This window comes from Staurois parvus, unplaced genomic scaffold (genome assembly GCF_062004578.1).
Source record: "Staurois parvus isolate SC_StPar_1 unplaced genomic scaffold, SC_StPar_1.0 ptg000746l, whole genome shotgun sequence".
Taxonomy (NCBI): domain Eukaryota; kingdom Metazoa; phylum Chordata; class Amphibia; order Anura; family Ranidae; genus Staurois; species Staurois parvus.
Window position 1 is genome coordinate 4,916,972 of NW_028318542.1, and position 21,953 is coordinate 4,938,924.

Genomic DNA, 21,953 nt, shown 5'->3' on the forward strand with positions numbered 1-21,953 from the left:
ACTTGGCAGCAGCATGAGGAGGCGGTATAGGGGCCCATGGCAGATTAGGGGCCTGGCAGCAGCTATGGGAGGCCCGTAATCTGCCAGCACCCTATGTCAAAAAATTCAACACACCAGCAGTGTGAGGAGACCAAAAAGTGGCACATGGCATGAGACACTGTGGACCTGGCAGCAGCATGAGGAGGCGGTACAGGGGCCCATGGCAGATTAGGGGCCTGGCAGCAGCTATAGGAGGCCCGTAATCTGCCAGCACCCTATGTCAAAAAATTCAACACACCAGCAGTGTGTGAGAAGACCTGAAAGTGGCACATGGCAGAGTGTGGCGATGGAGACAGCAGCAATGGGAGGCCGTACAGGGACCCATGACAGACTCTGGACTTGGCAGCAGCATGAGGAGGCAGTATATAGGGGTCTATGGCAGATTAGGGGCCTGGCAGCAGCTATAGGAGGCCCGTAATCTGCCAGCACCCTATGTCAAAAAATTCAACACACCAGCAGTGTGAGGAGACCTGAAAGTGGCACATGGCAGAGTGTGGCGATGGAGACAGCAGCAATGGGAGGCCGTACAGGGACCCATGACAGACTCTGGACCTGGCAGCAGCATGAGGAGGCGGTATAGGGGCCCATGGCAGATTAGGGGCCTGGCAGCAGCTATGGGAGGCCCGTAATCTGCCAGCACCCTATGTCAAAAAATTCAACACACCAGCAGTGTGAGGAGACCAAAAAGTGGCACATGGCATGAGACACTGTGGACCTGGCAGCAGCATGAGGAGGCGGTACAGGGGCCCATGGCAGATTAGGGGCCTGGCAGCAGCTATGGGAGACCCGTAATCTGCCAGCACCCTATGACAAAAAATGTAACACACCAGCAGTGTGTGAGGAGACCTGAAAGTGGCACATGGCAGAGTGTGGCGATGGAGACAGCAGCAATGGGAGGCCGTACAGGGACCCATGAGAGGCTCTGGACCTGGCAGCAGCATGAGGAGGCGGTATAGGGGCCCATGGCAGATTAGGGGCCTGGCAGCAGCTATGGGAGGCCCGTAATCTGCCAGCACCCTATGTCAAAAAATTCAACACACCAGCAGTGTGAGGAGACCTGAAAGTGGCACATGGCATGAGACACTGTGGACCTGGCAGCAGCATGAGGAGCCGGTACAGGGGCCCATGGCAGATGAGGGGCCTGGCAGCAGCTATAGGAGGCCCGTAATCTGCCAGCACCCTATGTCAAAAAATTCAACACACCAGCAGTGTGTGAGAAGACCTGAAAGTGGCACATGGCAGAGTGTGGCGATGGAGACAGCAGCAATGGGAGGCCGTACAGGGACCCATGACAGACTCTGGACTTGGCAGCAGCATGAGGAGGCGGTATAGGGGCCCATGGCAGATTAGGGGCCTGGCAGCAGCTATAGGAGGCCCGTAATCTGCCAGCACCCTATGTCAAAAAATTGAACACACCAGCAGTGTGTGAGGAGACCTGAAAGTGGCACATGGCAGAGTGTGGCGATGGAGACAGCAGCAATGGGAGGCCGTACAGGGACCCATGACAGACTCTGGACTTGGCAGCAGCATGAGGAGGCGGTATAGGGGCCCATGGCAGATTAGAGGCCTGGCAGCAGCTATGGGAGTCCCGTAATCTGCCAGCACCCTATGTCAAAAAATTCAACACACCAGCAGTGTGAGGAGACCTGAAAGTGGCACATGGCATGAGACACTGTGGACCTGGCAGCAGCATGAGAAGGCGGTACAGGGGCCCATGGCAGATTAGGGGCCTGGCAGCAGCTATAGGAGGCCCGTAATCTGCCAGCACCTTATGACAAAAAATGGAACACACCAGCAGTGTGTGAGGAAACCTGAAAGTGGCACATGTTTGAGGCATGATTCATGGCGGATTTAGTCAGTTGTGTCAGGAACTGGTGGTTTGAAATCCAGACTAATCCACGCCTGATTCATTTTCACAAACGTGAGTCTCTCCACACTTTGGGTGGACAGTCGTGTCCTCCGCGGAGTTGCAATACCTCCTGCCGCACTAAACACGCGCTCCGATGCCACGCTACTGGCCGGGCATGACAGCCTTTCAAGGGCAAATTCAGCTAGTTGGGGCCAAAGGTCAAGTTTCGTTGCCCAGTAGTCAAGGGGATTGTCTACCTCGGTTGGCAGGGTGCTGTCCAAGTAGGCCTAAGCCTGTTGTTTGAGGTCCTGCTCCAGGTCCACCTGATGCTGCTGCTGCTGCTGCTGCGGCTGGTTAGTAGTTTCCTCACTGCGCTGGTGAAGAAAGCTACTCATCATCGACTGCAGACTGAGGCAGCTGCTGCTGGTGGAGCTGCCACTGCTCCTACCACCCCACCCCTCCCCTGCTGCCATGGCAGCGGAACGTGAGCGCACAGGGCCCACAGTGTCTGAGGATGGACGTTGGCGCAGACAGGCAGAGACCAGCTGACTACATAGGTGGTTTTTATAGTACGTTATTTTGGCCTCCCTCTCAGCAGGTGTGAAAAAGGCCACCATTTTTGAACGGTAGCAAGGGTCCAACAAGGTGGACAGCCAAAAGTCATCCCTCTGTCTGATGGTTATTATTCGGCTGTCGCTACGCAAGCAACCGAGCATGCTATGGGCCATTTGTGCCAAGGAATGCGAGAAACTCCCTGCCTCCATCTCCACAGCATACTGCCACGGTGCGTCTGGGTCCTCTGTCTCCTCCTCCTCCTCCTCTACCAGATGCTCCTGCTCCTCCACTCCTGTCCGCTGAGTGGAAAAACCACCCATTTCACTCAATAATTCCTGAGCACAAATGTCCTCCTCTACCTCCTCCTCTTCTTCCTGTCCTGCCCCCACAGGGGTCATGTGGCGTTGAGATCTGTGCGCCACGTCTACCGCACCCTGACCAGCCATTGTTAACAGCATTTGTTCCAGGACGTGCAACAGAGGAATGACGTCGTTCATCCCATAGTCCTGCCGACTCACGAATAGCGTGGCCTCCTCAAAGGGCCTGAGCAAGCGCAGGTGTCACGCATGAGCTGCCAATGGCTGACATCTAAGTTACACAGGGAGTACCTTTATCCGCTTGTAACATCAGGAAATCGGTGATGGCCTTTCGCTGTTCGTAAAGGCGGTATAACATGTGTAGGGTTGAATTCCACCTTGTTGCAACGTCGCAGATCAGGCGATGCTGTGCAATTCCGTTCTGCCGCTGCAGCTCAAGGAGGGTGTGCTTTGCGGTGTAGGAATGGCTGAAATGCATGCAAAGTTTACGTGACATTTTAAGGATGTCTTGCAGTGGGATGGTGGATTTTAGGAACCGCTTGACAACCAGATTGAACACGTGAGCCATGCATGGCGCATGGCACAACCTTACTTGACGCAGAGCAGACACCATGTTCTTTCCGTTGTCGGTCAACATGGTTCCGATTTTCAGTTTGCGCGGAGACAGCCATCTGTCGATTTCTCTGTTCATTACACTGAGAAGTTCCTCCCCTGTGTGACTACGTTCGCCTGGACCTGGCAGCAGCATGAGGAGGCGGTATAGGGGCCCATGGCAGATTAGGGGCCTGGCAGCAGCTATGGGAGGCCCGTAATCTGCCAGCACCCTATGTCAAAAAATTCAACACACCAGCAGTGTGTGAGGAGACCTGAAAGTGGCACATGGCAGAGTGTGGCGATGGAGACAGCAGCAATGGGAGGCCGTACAGGGACCCATGACAGACTCTGGTCCTGGCAGCAGCATGAGGAGGCGGTATATAGGGGCCTATGGCAGATTAGGGGCCTGGCAGCAGCTATAGGAGGCCCGTAATCTGCCAGCACCCTATGACAAAATGGAACCCACCAGCAGTGTGAGGAGACCTGAAAGTGGCACATGGCAGAGTGTGGCGATGGAGACAGCAGCAATGGGAGGCCGTACAGGGACCCATGAGAGACTCTGGACTTGGCAGCAGCATGAGGAGGCGGTATATAGGGGCCTATGGCAGATTAGGGGCCTGGCAGCAGCTATGGGAGGCCCGTAATCTGCCAGCACCCTATGTCAAAAAACTGAACACACCAGCAGTGTGTGAGGAGACCTGAAAGTGGCACATGGCAGAGTGTGGCGATGGAGACAGCAGCAATGGGAGGCCATACAGGGACCCATGAGAGACTCTGGACTTGGCAGCAGCATGAGGAGGCGGTATATAGGGGCCTATGGCAGATTAGGGGCCTGGTAGCAGCTATGGGAGGCCCGTAATCTGCCAGCACCCTATGTCAAAAAACTGAACACACCAGCAGTGTGTGAGGAGACCAGAAAGTGGCACATGGCAGAGTGTGGCGATGGAGACAGCAGCAATGGGAGGCCGTACAGGGACCCATGACAGACTCTGGACCTGGCAGCAGCATGAGGAGGCGGTATATAGGGGCCTATGGCAGATTAGGGGCCTGGCAGCAGCTATGGGAGGCCCGTAATCTGCCAGCACCCTATGTCAAAAAATTCAACACACCAGCAGTGTGTGAGGAGACCTGAAAGTGGCACATGGCAGAGTGTGGCGATGGAGACAGCAGCAATGGGAGGCCGTACAGGGACCCATGAGAGACTCTGGACTTGGCAGCAGCATGAGGAGGCGGTATATAGGGGCCTATGGCAGATTAGGGGCCTGGCAGCAGCTATGGGAGGCCCGTAATCTGCCAGCACCCTATGTCAAAAAATTCAACACACCAGCAGTGTGTGAGGAGACCTGAAAGTGGCACATGGCAGAGTGTGGCGATGGAGACAACCCACCGACTGTTTTGCTCGCTGCCAAGCTGCCACCCTCTTCTCCTGATGATGCGGAAGCAATAGCCTTTTTGTTTGTTTTTCCATTTATTTAGCAAAAAAAAAAAAAAAAAAACAGTGGTGATTACATACCACCAAAGAAAGTTCTATTTGTGTAAAAAAATTATACAAATTTCATATGGGTACAGTGTTGCATGACTGCGCAATTTTCATTCAAAGTGCAACAGCACTGAAAGCTGGAAAATGGCCTGGGCAGGAAGGGAGTGAAAGTGAATTGGTTAAGGAACAGTTCATAATTTATTCTGTATCATGTTGCACTTGGAAGAAGAGTTAAAAAATTGTTAACCTTTTCCTGAGCCTGGTCTGATGGTGTGCATAATAAGGATGGTGAATACAAAGAACATGGTCCTGTAATAGCACTAAGGGGTATGAAGTGCACGGTACTACAATACAAGTAGCCTGCACGGTAATGGAGAATGAGGTCAGGAGAATGGGCAACCAAGTTCATCTCTTAGAGCCACAAGCAACCAGTTGAGGCATGGTATCTGGAAGGATGAGGTAACCTATGGTAGTGAGGTAGCGCCAATTGGGCTCCCTTTCTAGTCTGTCTCCCATAGGCAACCGGGAACAGACCAGCAGCACAGGGCTTCTGATCCTTCTGATTCTGATCCTGACCAGTAGGTGTGGTACAGAAGGAGTTAACACAGGACACATATGAGACCCACACTAAGTATCCGGCGGGGTTCCATTCCATTACTCGGAGTGACGTAGTGGAGGCATGCTGGCCGGTGGAGTGGCATGATTCAACCCGCCAACCTGAATGCAACATATGTTATACACTGGGAGTAGAGCAATGGGACAGCTCTTGAAATGAAGAAATAGGGATTTGTACTGCTTTCAGTGTTAGCTCATCTCCGGGTAGGGAGAACGCATTAAAGTCAGACTTTCACATGAACTCAGATCCCACCTTTTCCCGAGCATTGGTAAGCCTGACTCTAGCAAAGGTACCCCGAGTACATGGACATGCTGGGCCTTGTTCATAAAATGGTGTAGTTGGAGCATCCTTATCACCTTTACATAAACCCCCCCCACCCTACAACTATTTTTTTTTTTAACACTTTGCAAATAGGGTCATATTTCACTGCTTATGTCACCTATTGTAGTCAGTATACTTAGCCCAGTTGTGGACTCCCATACCAGTAATGTGTGGGTACTTCATCAGAATAAGAATTCCATATCTCAGGGTTGTGCTGACCGTCTCTGTTCCTCCAAAAAACAAGTTGAGTGTAGTCATTACTGTGGTGTCAATGTTGAAGTTGCTCTTTGGATTCCCTTTCTCCTAGGTTGGTAAATTTATAGACCATTATTCAGGATAGTATAATGTGGTGCGCTCTAGAAAGACTAATTTTCGCTTACCTTTTGCATTCTCGTAAGGAAACAGTCTATCAGGTCCCGAGGACAGTCTGGCTGAAGGGTCTCCTCATGTTTTCTCAGGTGCTCCATCACAAAGATCTTCATTTTTTCAAAATTCCTGAAAATGCGATGGTGAGGTCCTGGCAGAAAATCCATGAATCCCGGGAATATGTTATATAACTACACGGTAAAAATGATATTAGACATAAATAAATGCAATAGTTGTAGCTATCATTGTAAACAAATTCTTCAAAGTCACTACTAAAAATATAGTAGATATAGAGAAAGAAGACAAGAACCATCAGGGTATCATATAACTAGTAACTGTAATTTGCTGGACATTATAACACAGAACAAAAGCACACAAAAAAGAACAAAAGAAAAAAATGATGATGGAAGGTTCTTGATAAACATTACATTACATGTAGTCTTCTTAAGGTTTTTTTTGTAGATCGACATGTAAAAGTGATCACCTTGATCAAAATTCTACCATAAATATGTTCTAAGATTTTAAAAAGCCTATTTCTCTGTATAATTTGCTATTGTAGCACCCACCAAGATAGGTGCTAGGTTTTGATAGACAAGGTTTAGTATGTGTTTTGATAGGTAATTTTAGTTGCACACTACCGTCAATGTGGTTGTGATTATTGTTAGGTAAAAGCATAGTTTGCGCACTATAATCAGTGTTGCTGTGTTCTGTTAGTCAGGTCCGCTCAGTATGTTCAGCTGCTGCCAGGCTGATAGCTTCTTCTGCATCCAGAAAGCTTGAGAAGTTTCTGGATGAAAAGTGTGGAGCCTTGCAGATGGGCACATGAATATTGATAAAGCCCTGGCCTATCCCAGAGAGAGAGGCTGTGATGGCATGCTGGGAAACTGTATATATTCAGTGAGTTCTGGACCTTCTCCTGTATAGGACTGGTCCAACCTGGAGGGGACATGCTGCTCTCCCAGGCAATGCTGCTGCATCTGCTGTCATAAGCCTCAGGTGGCTGACCTGAGGGCCTGAATGCCAAGACCCAGGTTCTACTGAGAGCTGACTGAGGGGCCATTTACTGAAGATCTGGTCTGGTATCACAGAGGAAGGCAACCACCTGTCCTTGGACCTTGTGAGTGCAGACACCTCTGAAAGGATCTTAGAGACTTTGTTGTCCTAAAACCCCTCTGATGCTATGGAGTCAGCTGTGGGTCTAGCTCAATGGTTCTTAACCTTGTTGGAGGTACTGATCCCCACCAGTTTCATATGCGCATTCACCGAACCCTTCTTAATTGGAAAAATAAAATATGATTTTTCAAATTCAAAACATAGGTATATATTTAGGTATATATTTATACATAGGTGCACAAAATGAACAAAACCATTAAGAACAAAGAACAAAACCATTAAAACATGATTTTCACACAAAAACAAAAACATAATAATGAATATTTACTGCACGAATCATATGAGTCGGGTGTGGGTCTTCACCTCCGCCGAACCCGCGAGACTGACTCACCGAACCCCTGGGGTTTGATCGAACCCAGGTTAAGAACCACTGGTCTAGCCAAAGGGGACACTGGCTGGTATTCTGAAGAGCTCTGTCCACTTACTCTCCTACTAAAAAGGGACTCTGCTCTTGTGGCTCTAAGAAAGAGATACTCAGATAAACTACTACTTCTACTACAGCTGATGCCTTAAAGCTGAAGTCCACGGTTTGTTTCAAGCACAGACTTTGTTACAGCTTATCCTGAAGAATATCTAAGTCCTCAAGTGCACATAGTTCTTGTTTTTGGAGTATCCCATCTAATTCCATCAACCCTATCCAAGTTCTCCAAAAATAAAACAACAAAAACATCCCCTACACTGGCCATTGATGGAATGCATGAGTGAGCCTATGTGCCTGACTGTGGGGCAAAGCTTTTGGGGAAGACCTGGACGGCATTCCTGTGGTGCCTACACTATAATATCTATGCATTGAGGCTGCTGTATTTACTTGTTATTATGCAGACTCTACTTACTGCTTTGCAGTACTAAAGAATCATGCAAGTCTGAAAGTCAGATGACTTATTGAAAACAGTGCATTGTCCGTGAGGCTGATGTCCCATCCCAGTATTGGTTAAAAGAGAGTCAATAAGACGTAAAAGTCATATCAACTCTTACCAGCATCAGATTTATTTTTTCCATGATAAGTTTATGCTTTTGTATAACTTTTAGGTATCTATTACCTCTCACAGAGATCACAGTACTCCCCCTGACAAAGCCTTTATCTGCTTTCCCTCCAGAGCCATGTTCATCTTTGTTCTTTGTTCATGCATCCTCCAGGGTCAGCATTTACTTTTCAACCAAGATGCTGGCTCAGAGATGACACAATTCAGCCATTTTATAGTTACATAGTCTGGCTGAAAAAGGACAAAAGTCCATCCAGTTCAACTATTAAAAAAAAGTTATAATCCTATACCCACAGTTGATCCAGAGGAAGGCAAAAAAAACAGCAAAGCATAATCCAATTTGTTCCTGCAGGGAAAAAAATTCCTTTCTGATCCCCCGAGAGGCAATCAGATATTCCCTGGATCAACTTTACCTATAAATGTTAGTATCTAGTTATATTCTGTGTATCTAAGAAAGAATCCAGGACTTTTTTAAAGCAATCCACGGAGCTGGCCAGAACCAACTCTTGAGGGAGTCTATTCCACATTTTCACAGCTCTTACTGTGAAGAAACCTTTCCGTGTTTGGAGATTAAATTTCTTTTCCTCCAGATATAAAGAGTCTGGAGCTTCTTATCTTGTGACTTGCTACAAAGTTACAGTATTTCAGTCTGACCACTAGGGAGGAGAAATGTTCTCTGCAGCAGATTGATGACATCATTTTAGTCCAGACAAAGTCACTGGACTGGAACTCAACAACTGTCATTTAAGTCCTCATGCACACGGGGCGTTTTTACAGCGGCTGTTTTTGGCTTTTGACATTTTTTTTCTACAGCCAGTAAACTCCCCAGCATGTTATCCTATGTGTCCATGCACACATAGACTGTAATCAATGTTTTCTGGCTAGGATGTTTTTTGGCTGGAAAAAAATCCCAGAACTAGTGGGTTTCTGGAGGAGTTTTTTAGCTGTAAAAATGCTCTAACGCTGCAAAACGCGGTAAAACGCTGTAAAACGCCACTACCCGGTGTTTTTGGATGTTTTTTTGACCAGAAAATTTGATGAAAAAAAGGCTAAAAAACACCAACATGGGAAAATGTCACTAAACACGGCAAAGCGCTGCTAAATGCTGATGCAAAAATGCTAAAAAACACTGAAAAACTCATGTTTTTAAGTGACTTTATACAGCTAACGTTACCAGCGTTATCAAAACGCCCCCCCAGTGTGCATGGAGCCTTATGATAAAAGGTGAAGGTTGACTCAGAAAATGTTACTGTCATGTATATTGAGACATTATAGAAGTTTACTAAGACTGAAATGTCCCCTTTAACCACTTGACCACCTGAAGGTTTTACCCCTTTCATGACCAGGATATTTTTTGCTATTTAGCACTGTGCTACTTTAACTGGTATTTGCACTGCCATGCAACACTGTATCGATCCTAAACTCAGCGGCTAGACTCATCTACCTCACCAACCGCTCCACATCTGCCTCCCCCCTCTGCCAATCCCTTCATTGGCTCCTGATTGCCCAACGCAACAAATTCAAACTGCTAACTCTGACCTACAAAGCCATTCACAATGCCGCCCCAAACTACATAACTGACCTGATACCCAAATACTACCCTACCCGTGCCCTCCGCTCCTCACAGGACCTCTTACTCTCTAGCTCCCTGGTCTCCTCCTCCCACGTCCGATTGCAGGACTTCTTCAGGACTTCCCCCATCCTCTGGAACTCCCTACCCCAATCCATCAGACTGTCGCCTACCCTCCTCACCTTCAGGCGCACCCTGAAAACCCTCCTCTTCAGGGATGCCTACCCCAACCTCACCTAACACCCGACCTCACCTAACAACTAACCTCCACCACTCCATCCCCCACAGCCATCTCCTCCTGTGTCACCTTCCCCTCCCTCCTAGATTGTAAGCTCGAAAGAGCAGGGCCCTCGAACCCCTCGTGTATTGTATTGTTACTGTTCTGTCCCCCTCGCTATTGTACAGCGCTGAGCATACCCTTTGGCGCTGTATAAATACTGTATAATAATAATAATATCCAGATACAATTTATATAATTTCTTCCACACAAATAGAGCTTTCTTTTGGTGATATTTGATCACCACTGGGTTTTATTTATTATACAGTATAAATGAAAATAGACCAAAAATTTAAATAAATCAAAATATATATTTTTTACTTTCTGTTATAAAACATATCCCCCCCCCCCAAAAAAAAAAAAATCTAATTTCTTTATAAATTTAGGTCAAAATGTATTCTGCTACATTTCTTTGTTAAAAAAAATCCCAATAAGTGTATATTAACTGGTTTGTGCAAATGTATTAGCTTCTAATAAAGATGGTTTATATACTGGGATTGTTATTTATGTCTTTTTATACTAGTAATGGTGGTGATCAGTGACTTATAGTAGGACTGTGATTGTGCCGCAGGTAAGCTGACACTAATAACACTGGCTGGGAAGGGGTTAACATTTTGGGGTAATCAAGGGGTTAAGTGTGTGCCTAGCAAGTGTTAATTTGTGTAATGTGTGCTGCTTTTTACTAAATATCTATTTGTTCAGCAGGGAGAGAAAACAAACAGATTGTTCCCTCTGTACAGAGCCCTGTGTGTTTGTCAACACAGGACTCTGGGCTGTGATTGGACACAGCCAATCAGCCGGTCTCAGCTATGAATCATTGGCTGAAACCTGCTTACAAAATCCCGCAGTGTCCAATCATAGCGGGAGTTAGCAGGGGGTGGGCTTCCAGGCTCCCTGAACCCGAAGACACTACTGCCGTACAGGTACGTGATTGTGCCTGTATGAGCAACCCGTCTACATTTTACTGCGCTACTGAGGTTGGCAAGTGGTTAAACACTGAAATAATAAATATACCTTTGCTGAAAATACAATGGGGTGAATTTATCAAAACTGGAGCAGACATAATCTGGAGCAGCTGGGGGGGTCAGTGGGGTGTGGGCAGCAGCTTAACCATGGTTTTACTTGCCACCCACCTAAATTCTAACATTACAGCCAGGCAGGGCTGTATACATAACACATCCCATAAAATTTCCTCAAAGTCCTATCATTACCCCTTCCTAAATTTTCTCCTATGTAGTGGAGGAGTCAGTTCTCTCCTATATAGTGGAGGAGTCAGTTCTCTCCTATATAGTGGAGGAGTCAGTTATCTCCTATGTAGTGGAGGAGTCAGTTCTCTCCTATATAGTGGAGGAGTCAGTTCTCTCCTGTGTAGTGGAAGAGTCAGTTATCTCCTATATAGTGGAGGAGTCAGTTTTCTCCTATGTAGTGGAGGAGTCAGTTTTCTCCTATATAGTGGAGGAGTCAGTTTTCTCCTATATAGTGGAGGAGTCAGTTCTCTCCCGTGTAGTGGAGGAGTCAGTTCTCTCCTATATAGTGGAGGAGTCAGTTCTCTCCTATATAGTGGAGGAGTCAGTTCTCTCCTATGTAGTGGAGGAGTCAGTTCTCTGCTATATAGTGGAGGAGTCAGTTCTCTCCTATGTAGTGGAGGAGTCAGTTCTCTCCTATGTAGTGGAGGAGTCAGTTCTCTCCTATATAGTGGAGGAGTCAGTTCTCTCCTATATAGTGGAGGAGTCAGTTCTCTCCTATATAGTGGAGGAGTCAGTTCTCTCCTATGTAGTGGAGGAGTCAGTTCTCTCCTATATAGTGGAGGAGTCAGTTCTCTCCTATGTAGTGGAGGAGTCAGTTCTCTCCTATATAGTGGAGGAGTCAGTTCTCTCCTATATAGTGGAGGAGTCAGTTCTTGTCTATGTAGTGGAGGAGTCAGTTTTCTCCTATATAGTGGAGGAGTCAGTTTTCTCCTATATAGTGGAGGAGTCAGTTCTCTCCCGTGTAGTGGAGGAGTCAGTTCTCTCCTATATAGTGGAGGAGTCAGTTCTCTCCTATATAGTGGAGGAGTCAGTTCTCTCCTATGTAGTGGAGGAGTCAGTTCTCTGCTATATAGTGGAGGAGTCAGTTCTCTCCTATGTAGTGGAGGAGTCAGTTCTCTCCTATGTAGTGGAGGAGTCAGTTCTCTCCTATATAGTGGAGGAGTCAGTTCTCTCCTATATAGTGGAGGAGTCAGTTCTCTCCTATATAGTGGAGGAGTCAGTTCTCTCCTATGTAGTGGAGGAGTCAGTTCTCTCCTATATAGTGGAGGAGTCAGTTCTCTCCTATGTAGTGGAGGAGTCAGTTCTCTCCTATATAGTGGAGGAGTCAGTTCTCTCCTATATAGTGGAGGAGTCAGTTCTTGTCTATGTAGTGGAGGAGTCAGTTCTCTCCTATATTGTGGATGAGTCAGTTCTCTCCTATGTAGTGGAAGAGTCAGTTATCTCCTATATAGTGGAGGAGTCAGTTTTCTCCTATATAGTGGAGGAGTCAGTTTTCTCCTATATAGTGGAGGAGTCAGTTCTCTCCTATATAGTGGAGGAGTCAGTTATCTCCTATATAGTGGAGGAGTCAGTTCTCTCCTATATAGTGGAGGAGTCAGTTCTAGCCTATGTAGTGGAGGAGTCAGTTCTCTCCTATATAGTGGAGGAGTCAGTTCTAGCCTATGTAGTGGAGGAGTCAGTTCTCTCCTATGTGGTGGAGGAGTCAGTTATGTCCTATGTAGTGGAAGAGTCAGTTATCTCCTATATAGTGGAGGAGTCAGTTCTCTCCTATGTAGTGGAGGAGTCAGTTATCTCCTATATAGTGGAGGAGTCAGTTCTCTCCTATGTAGTGGAGGAGTCAGTTTTATACTATATAGTGGAGGAGTCAGTTCTCTCCTATATAGTGGAGGAGTCAGTTCTCTCCTATATAGTGGAGGAGTCAGTTCTCTCCTATGTAGTGGAGGAGTCAGTTCTCTCCTATATAGTGGAGGAGTCAGTTCTCTCCTATATAGTGGAGGAGTCAGTTCTCTCCCGTGTAGTGGAGGAGTCAGTTCTCTCCTATATAGTGGAGGAGTCAGTTCTCTCCTATATAGTGGAGAAGTCAGTTCTCTCCTATATAGTGGAGAAGTCAGTTCTCTCCTATATAGTGGAGAAGTCAGTTCTCTCCTATATAGTGGAGAAGTCAGTTCTCTCCTATATAGTGGAGGAGTCTGAGCAAATCCTGCTGTTATTGTGCATGACCTCGTTGGTTTATTGCAGTAGGAAAATCATAGGATGTTTCATCTGTATTCTCTACTGCATGCTGAATTCTTGCCACTAATGTGGCTTGCTTGATATTATAATATAAGTTACTCGTCAGAATTTGGAACACATTGGAATGAATGACACTTGATGTATATGATTAATATCAAGGGGATTTAACCCATATCAAATGGTGCTTTTTGTGATCTGCGCGGGCTCTAACCCATATTAATGTAATATAAGAGGCTCTCATACATTTTTTGTATTATACTGTATATCCTTTTATAGGCAACTTTTGTTATATAGGAGGAAGCCAGTTTGTATTTGTTTTCTTTTAAGTACTTGGCCAAGTTTCTAATAACTGTGTTTGCATATGTTATTTTGGACACACTTTCCCTATCTTCTTTATAAGGACAGTGGAGTTGGATCAAAATCTGCTTTTTCATTTATTTATCTATTTTTTCCATGGTGCTGTATACATGCCCTGGCAAATTCAACTCAGCTGTAAAACGTGCCATTGGAGTTATTGGGAGCACGAGGGAGAACAATAGGAGCACAACTGTGAGCCAAACAGTATTTTAATACAAAATCACCCTTGGGTTTAAAAGAAAAAGCGGATCCTTTCCTGAATGCCTGCCAGTCTCTGCAGTGCCTCCATCTGAAAAGATCATTTTTCAGAGGTCAGTAAGCACTTCAGCCACTGTAAAAGAGCCCTTAATCTTTATAAATGAAAGATAGAAGCTGACTGGTTGTCACGCAAACTTACTCCAGGTTCTGGGTGCTCCAATTTTCAGAAATTCCCCTTGTTTCACTGTATGTTCCCTTTAACCACTTCACATTCGGACAATTTCACCCCTTTCAGTCCAGGCCAATTTTCAGCTTTCATCGCTATCACACTTTGAATGACAATTGCGCGGTCATGCAACACTGTACCCAAGTGAAAATTTTCAAATTTTTTGAGACAGATAAAACTTTCTTTCGGTGGTATTTATTCACCACTGGGATTTGTATTTTTTTGCTATTGGTATGGGCCGGACGGGAAGAGGTTAAGGCTATATGACAGGCATTGGGGGAAAAAAATCATTCATATTATTTAGCTGGGTTACACGGGCGATCTGATCAGGTCCCCCTGTCAATTTTTCCTACCTGATTGGATGGTCCAAGTATCCCCATGGACAGGTGGGTATGAAGAGATTTGTGTCCATTTACACACACCTGCCTCCGGGTCTGATCCCGTCCACTAAAAAACAATGGAAAGGGATCCATCCTTTTCCATTTGGGCGGATTGGGTAGTCAGGTGTAAGCAGAGTCCATTTACACCCAACTGCCCATAGAGCAGAGCAGGCTCTGTACATGTCTGCTCTGCAGAAACTGAGCAGACAGGTGTGTCATTCGTCGTCCGCTGTGATCCGATCAGCAGTGGAGCTGTGAGCTGATCCCCCACTGATTGGAATGGAAACTGCACAAAATTCACCCTAAATAAAAGTTGCCCTAAAATATAAAAAAGTCTATTAGTCTTACCGTTCCCCAGGTAGAGCTTATGATCCGAAAGCTGTCATTGATGAGTTCAAGGAGTGCCAGGAATTTCTTGTCATCATAATCAAACCGATTACCGAACACAATGGAGCAGATGACATTGGAGACAGCTCGACTCAGGAAGAAGGTTGGATCAAAGGGAGCCTCTTTAAAAATAAATAAATGTATATAATAAAGCTTTCAGGTTACTTCCAGCCAAGCCACCCATACAAGTTGCCCATATGTTTTTGGATTAGTCAAGAAAACAAGAGCACCCAGGAGAAATGGGTCATTAATTTAGTATGCTATTGCAGGGTCTAGTCCAGGGGTGAGCAAACTTTTTGACTTGAGGGCCGCAATGGGTTCATATATTGGACCCGGGGGCCGGACCAAGAGTAGATGAATGATGTGTATGTGTCATCCATAGTAAGTATAGTAATATTCCCCCATAGTAAGCATAGTAATTAATCCCCCATATAGTAATTCATCCCCCATAGTAATTCATCCCCCATAGTAATTCATCCCCCATATAGTAATTCATCCCCCATAGTAATTCATCCCCCATATAGTAATTCATCCCCCATAGTAATTCATCCCCCATAGTAATTCATCCCCCATATAGTAATTCATCCCCCATAGTAATTCATCCCCCATATAGTAATTCATCCCCCATATAGTAATTCATCCCCCATATAGTAATTCATCCCCCATAGTAATTCATCCCCCATATAGTAATTCATCCCCCATAGTAATTCATCCCCCATATTAATTCATCCCCCATATAGTAATTCATCCCCCATAGTAATTCATCCCCCATAGTAATTCACCCCCCATAGTAATTAATCCCCCATAGTAATTCATCCCCCATATAGTAATTCATCCCCCATATAGTAATTCATCCCCCATAGTAATTCATCCCCCATATAGTAATTCATCCCCCATATTAATTCATCCCCCATAGTAATTCATCCCCTATATTAATTCATCCCCCATATAGTAATTAATCCCCCATAGTAATTCATCCCCCATATAGTAATTCATCCCCCATATAGTAATTCATCCCCCATAGTAATTCATCCCCCCTATAGTAATTCATCCCCCCTATAGTAATTCATCCCCCATAGTAATTCATCCCCCATATTAAGTCCCCAAGTCCCCCCTGTGTCAATTCACTTACCTTTGCTCCGCGCGTTCCTCTCGCCGTTCCGGTGTAGCATGAAAATCTGTCTCCTATGAGGATCTGTCCCCCTCGACGTATCTGCGCATGTGCCAACTTCAGGCATTAGCAGCCGATCCGCGATCTCCGGCACATGCGCAGATACGTCGAGGGGGACAGATCCTCATAGGAGACAGATTTTCATTCAGGGTGGACTGTGAGAGGAGCCTAGCGGGAGCCTAGCTCCGCGGGCCGGATTAAAAGGTCCGCCGGGCCGTATACGGCCCGCGGGTCGTAATTTGCCCATTGCTGGTCTAGTCCCATGTTAGAAATTAAGGAAAGGTTATTGTTAGGAGAACATTATCCTGAAAGCCAACCATAGATGGTTCGCTTGCTGAACCGGCCAAGATTCAAGTCATGTATGGGCAGGTTGAATGTATCCAAATTGATCGATCGATCAACTTCGGTACAACCAGCCTTTCCAATTTTACATGTGATAATTGCTAGCGGCTGTCATAGCCACCAGCAGTAATCACTGTGTGTTCTCCCAGCAGGGATGGCTCAGCTCGCCCTGAATCGGGAGAACACAGTGGCTCCATTGAAGGGGTTCCCCCATCAACACTGACTGTGTTGATGGGGAAATCAAGCGATTTTCTTTCCTGCAACATGATTGTGCCTGCACCTGCTGATTGCTCGCATTATATTTACTGAGAGCGGTTGACAGGTGGTTACCAGTACTAAGCTTCTACCTGCTTTGCCTAGGCAAAAGCAACATCATTCTCCTTCCAGTGAGATCCGGGGAATGTTGAATAGCCCAAATACTCCCAGCACTGTGCAGCAGTATTTTCTTGTGAGATTTGGAGTATTCAGATTTTCTAGGATCTCATTGGTGGATTGATGACATCATCCCCTGCACCATGGAAGCTAAACTAAAGCTAAGTATAAGGCCTCATTCACACCTGAACAGTTTTAAAGCTTGAAGCTCCAAAATTGTTACTAAACCCACAACAGTAAAATCAGTCTGTATATGCAGTAAAGCATGCTTGTTATACTCACTGTGGAACCTAAGGGGTTAATCCTCCACAATGTGTAAAAAGGCTGTCTTCTCTGATTCTCCCATTCGTATACTGTCCCCAACCCATCTGATGATAGTACAGAGCTCTAGGAGTCACTCTGCACATGTTCGGTTTGGTGTGTATTGCTAGGCTAGAGAGGTTTTTTTTTTTTGGGAGGGTGCATGTGATCAGCACAGGGCCAATCAGCACTGTCCAGACAGAGGTCAGGGGTTCTGCATCTTCCTAGAGCAGAAAGAACACTCATTCTATAAGCTTTAACATGTGCTCTGATGGACACTGATAGAAGTCACAAGACTGCTATATACTGCTGAAGAGAAATATAATTATATTTACTAAAATAATTGCACTTCCATGTTCTGTGTACTGTGGGAGACCAGATATAGTGAATGCAGGGTGCGGGGAGACCAGATATAGTGAATGCAGGGTCCGGGGAGACCAGATATAGTGAATGCAGGGTCCGGGGAGACCAGATATAGTGAATGCAGGGTCCGGGGAGAGCAGATATAGTGAATGCAGGGTCCTGGGAGACCAGATATAGTGAATGCAGGGTCCGGGGAGACCAGATATAGTGAATGCAGGGTCCTGGGAGACCAGATATAGTGAATGCAGGGTGCGGGGAGACCAGATATAGTGAATGCAGGGTCCGGGGAGACCAGATATAGTGAATGCAGGGTCCGGGGAGACCAGATATAGTGAATGCAGGGTCCGGGGAGACCAGATGTAGTGAATGCAGGGTCCTGAGAGACCAGATATAGTGAATTCAGGGTCCGCGGAGACCAGATATAGTGAATGCAGGGTCCGGGGAGACCAGATATAGTGAATGCAGGGTCCGGGGAGACCAGATATAGTGAATGCAGGGTCTGGGGAGACCAGATATAGTGAATGCAGGGTCCGGGGAGACCAGATATAGTGAATGTAGAGTCCGGGGAGACCAGATATAGTGAATGCAGGGTCCGGGGAGACCGGATATAGTGAATGCAGGGTCCGGGGAGACCGGATATAGTGAATGCCAGGTCCGGGGAGACCGGATATAGTGAATGCAAGGTCCAGGGAGACCGGATATAGTGAATGCAGGGTCCGGGGAGACCAGATAAAGTGAATGCGGGGTTCGGGGAGACCAGATATAGTGAATGCAAGGTCCAGGGAGACCAGATATAGTGAATGCAGGGTCGGGGAGACCAGATATAGTGAATTCAAGGTCCAGGGAGACTGGATATAGTGAATGCAGGGTCCGTGGTTTAGTAACACTTTATGTGTATTGTCACTTGAAGCTTGCAGCTCAAAAATGTACATGAGCTTCTTCTGAACTTCAATCATCAAATGTTTTTGGCCCCAACAGACTTCAGTGGGAACACCTGGGAAACATGCAAACACACATGTTTTTTCCCTAGTAACTTGCTTTCTATTGGCTAAAAATAGTAGTTAAAAATTGCTCAAGTCTAAGACAGTCTAAAAATTCATAAAGTGTCTGTAAACATTAAAAAAAAAGCCTTTTAAAATAACCAAAGCCACTCAGCCCAAGTGTCAATGCAGACTTATATCTAACTTTTTCATCTACAAGTGTTTTTTTTATCTTTTACTCAGCGTTGCAGCAAGAGGGAGGGGTGTACATTTAAAAAGCAGACATTTCACGGCATGCAATGTTTCCTTCAACTATCATCAGCGTCTCCACCAAAACTACAGAAGAAAGCCATGTCTCTCAATACTCACGCTTTGTGTTTCGAAATTCCTCCAATAGGAAGTGAGCTTCTTCCTGAATTCGTTCTTCTATAGTTCTCTTCCCCATACCAAAATTCCTAAGATTAGTCAGGGCAAACCGCCTGAGTACCTTCCACCTCTCTCCATTTGAAAATGCAACACCTGTTTTCAGAATACACAACAGAGAGGTCACTAATCACATACCACACCCATCAGAGCAAGGACTACTATACTCAGAACAAGCATGCAGGAAGTTAAGTGAGAATTCTTAAAAACTAAGGCTGGCCATACATGGGTCGATTTCCGAACAGATCCGATCCGTGAGGACGTCGATGACGAAACGCGTAGGGCGAGGCTTGATTGATGTGACGTCATTACGTTTCCCAGTGATCTACTGCGCATGTGCCGAGTGGCTGGGTTCGTTTCATTGTGATTCCTATATGCTGTTAACGCTGGTGTTGGCTGGGACACCCTTTGAGTTAAGTGCAATGAGTGCATAATAAATTAAGCTGTTTTTTAAAAATACTGCACCATGAAGTTCTTGTTATTTCTTCAGAGTGTCTGGTATTACCCCTTTTGGATACGAATAAAGTGATCTCTTGGAGAAGTGGATTTCCTCAGTGGTATTGAATTATAGAGCATTGCTTCATTGAAATTGGTCTGCTTGGAGCTGGGTTCTGCAGAATATTACTCCCTGAAGACACATCCATGAGTGGTTCATTACTCTGCTAATACCATCGCCCCCAGAGCAATATACAGTATGCTTCAGTTTTTTATAGCTCTGGTGAGTTTATTTAGTGCTTTTGGTGGTGGATTGTCACATTTTTGTGCACCTTTCTTCGGATTTGTACTACACATCTTAATTTGGACTGTTTTTGGACACTTTTATATATAAATTTTTTTTCAATTATGTTTTTATAATTATTACTCACATTGATAACATTTTTATATTTCTCTTGTTCACAGGTATAATTGTAATATTTATTTACTAGCGCAAATTATTTTTGTGTAGTTCTAGGACTAACCTGTCCATTTGGGATGACATTTTTGCCTTTAATCATTTTCTGCACATGCTTATTGCAGACCCATTGGAAACCCATTTGTGGAGACTCAGGGATCCTTGTGGCTGTGCGGTCAGTCCAGGAGGGGATTCCTGGCAGGACCTGTGTGATGTTTGGCAGATACCAGCTCAATATATTTGGCAACATTTGTTGCTTTTGGATATAGTATCATACATATACAAGCTGTAAGTGTATTTAAAAAATGTTCTATGTAGAGCATGTACATACTCACTCCTGCACATTCTACTTGTGAAGTATTTTTTAATTATGTTTGATATATTATTGATTTTTGCATGTTATATTATAGAAATGTTATACCCACCTTAGCCCTGAAGAAGGAACTGTAAATGTCGGCATTCATTGGAAGATTACACCTCAACTGAAGAAGCAGCATTAAAACATTGGCAATCATTTCAGCGTATCTTTGTATAAAAGGGTATATGTACACTGTATTGTCATTGGATCGTATATACAGTATCTCACAGAACTACACCCCTCACATTGTATCACATTGTATCAATTAATTTGCAGCACTTTAAGCCCAAACACCACTATCCTAGAAGGTACTGGAGGCAGATCAGGCCCATTACATCTCCTAGGTGAAATCTGATACCCATCACATTTGTATTCATTCAAATGGTAATTCAATGCTGGACAATACTATACAAGTTACCAAAATGCAACCTGTAAGTATTCCAAGATATCAATACATGTATAAAATTGTATTTGAAGGAGTAGCAGCTGAATGATCATAAAGACTGTGACATCCCATTTGCCACTCCTCAGTCCTTCTCATTGGTCAGATCATTTCTGTCAACACCCTCCCAAGGGAACAGAAAGAGAGACTGTATCACTAGTCTGGAGCTCTCTCTTTTGCCATCAATAAGGAACATCAGCCAAGATTTATTGAAAACCAATATTTGAGAGCCACTGAACCTTCTTACCCTCCTCTTCTCGGGTCCCACGCCAATGCTCCAGGCCACTCCCCCTTGATTGACTGGACTTTGGCAAAACTCACAGAACCAAGGTTTTGTTAACCCCCCTAGTGGTCTGATTATGTCAGTATTTCTGTGCTCAAAATGGTACTTTTTTTGCATGGAAATATGTCATTTTTTTATTGTAGGCCTGTAATTCTTAGGAATAACTCACTGAAATCTGTCCGAACAAGAGTCTAGTAAACATCCAAACATCCCAGGTATGATAGAATTTGAAACACAAAATCATAAATTATAATTTAATAAGTACTCACAAAAAATAATAATATAATAATAATACATTTAATTCAATAATATAATCAAACCAAAAACACTGAAATTTGAAATATAGCGCCAAGTTCGCACATCGCTGAGCTCAGTCGCAAAATCGTTTTCAGTGTCTGATGATGAATTTCCCCACGAATCATTATCACTCAATTCTGCAAGTGGTTCTAATTTACTATCGCTGTTCTCTAGCCGGTCTAAAACCGATTTTGACCTAAAGGGACGCTTTTTGGACGCAATGGATGTTTCTCAGTAAAAATGCAGGCAGGGCACAGGACAAAGCACTCGGGACAAAATGTATGTGAAATGGTTTGATACAGTAATGTTATACTATGTGATTTTAGTGATTTTAGTGTATTTAGAGAATGTCACTTTTTCAAATTTTTAAATGTCCCGCCAGTTCCATCCACATACGTCCTGACGCTCCCAGGGACTGGAACCCCATGGGCCGGAGGAGATGGCCGGGGACGCTGCAGGGGGGACATCGCGGGAGCGCAGGACAAGGTAAGTGAAACAGGGAATCCCAGAGCAACGCTGCAGTGTAAACTGCTTTTGGCACTGAAACTTAACCCCGAGCTACACTCGGGAATACCGCCAGGGGGGGTTAAGTATTTTCACTTTTAAACCCTCTTTGTTTTTCTGTTGCATTATTGTCTCTTTGTTTCTATTGTAACACCCCTTTTATGTGAATATTTTATTTGAACCACTTTACCTTTCCTATTATTAAACAATATTTTGAACAGTGTTAATATTATCTCTAATGCACTAAGCCAGAATTTAAAGTGGTTGTAAAGGTTCAG

General features: G+C 45.1%; 1 protein-coding gene across 1 annotated transcript in view; it reads right to left on the reverse strand.

The window, feature by feature from the left end:
* LOC149445142 (cytochrome P450 2F3-like) overlaps positions 1-21,953 on the reverse strand; it is a 62,537-nt gene that overhangs the window by 16,269 nt on the left and 24,315 nt on the right. The window contains exons 4-7 of the mRNA XM_089654199.1: positions 18,846-18,995; positions 14,910-15,070; positions 6,152-6,328; positions 5,933-6,074 (exon numbers count right to left, since the gene is read on the reverse strand). Coding sequence (XP_089510325.1) covers positions 5,933-6,074; positions 6,152-6,328; positions 14,910-15,070; positions 18,846-18,995 — 630 coding nt within the window. The remainder of the gene's footprint in view (positions 1-5,932; positions 6,075-6,151; positions 6,329-14,909; positions 15,071-18,845; positions 18,996-21,953) is intronic.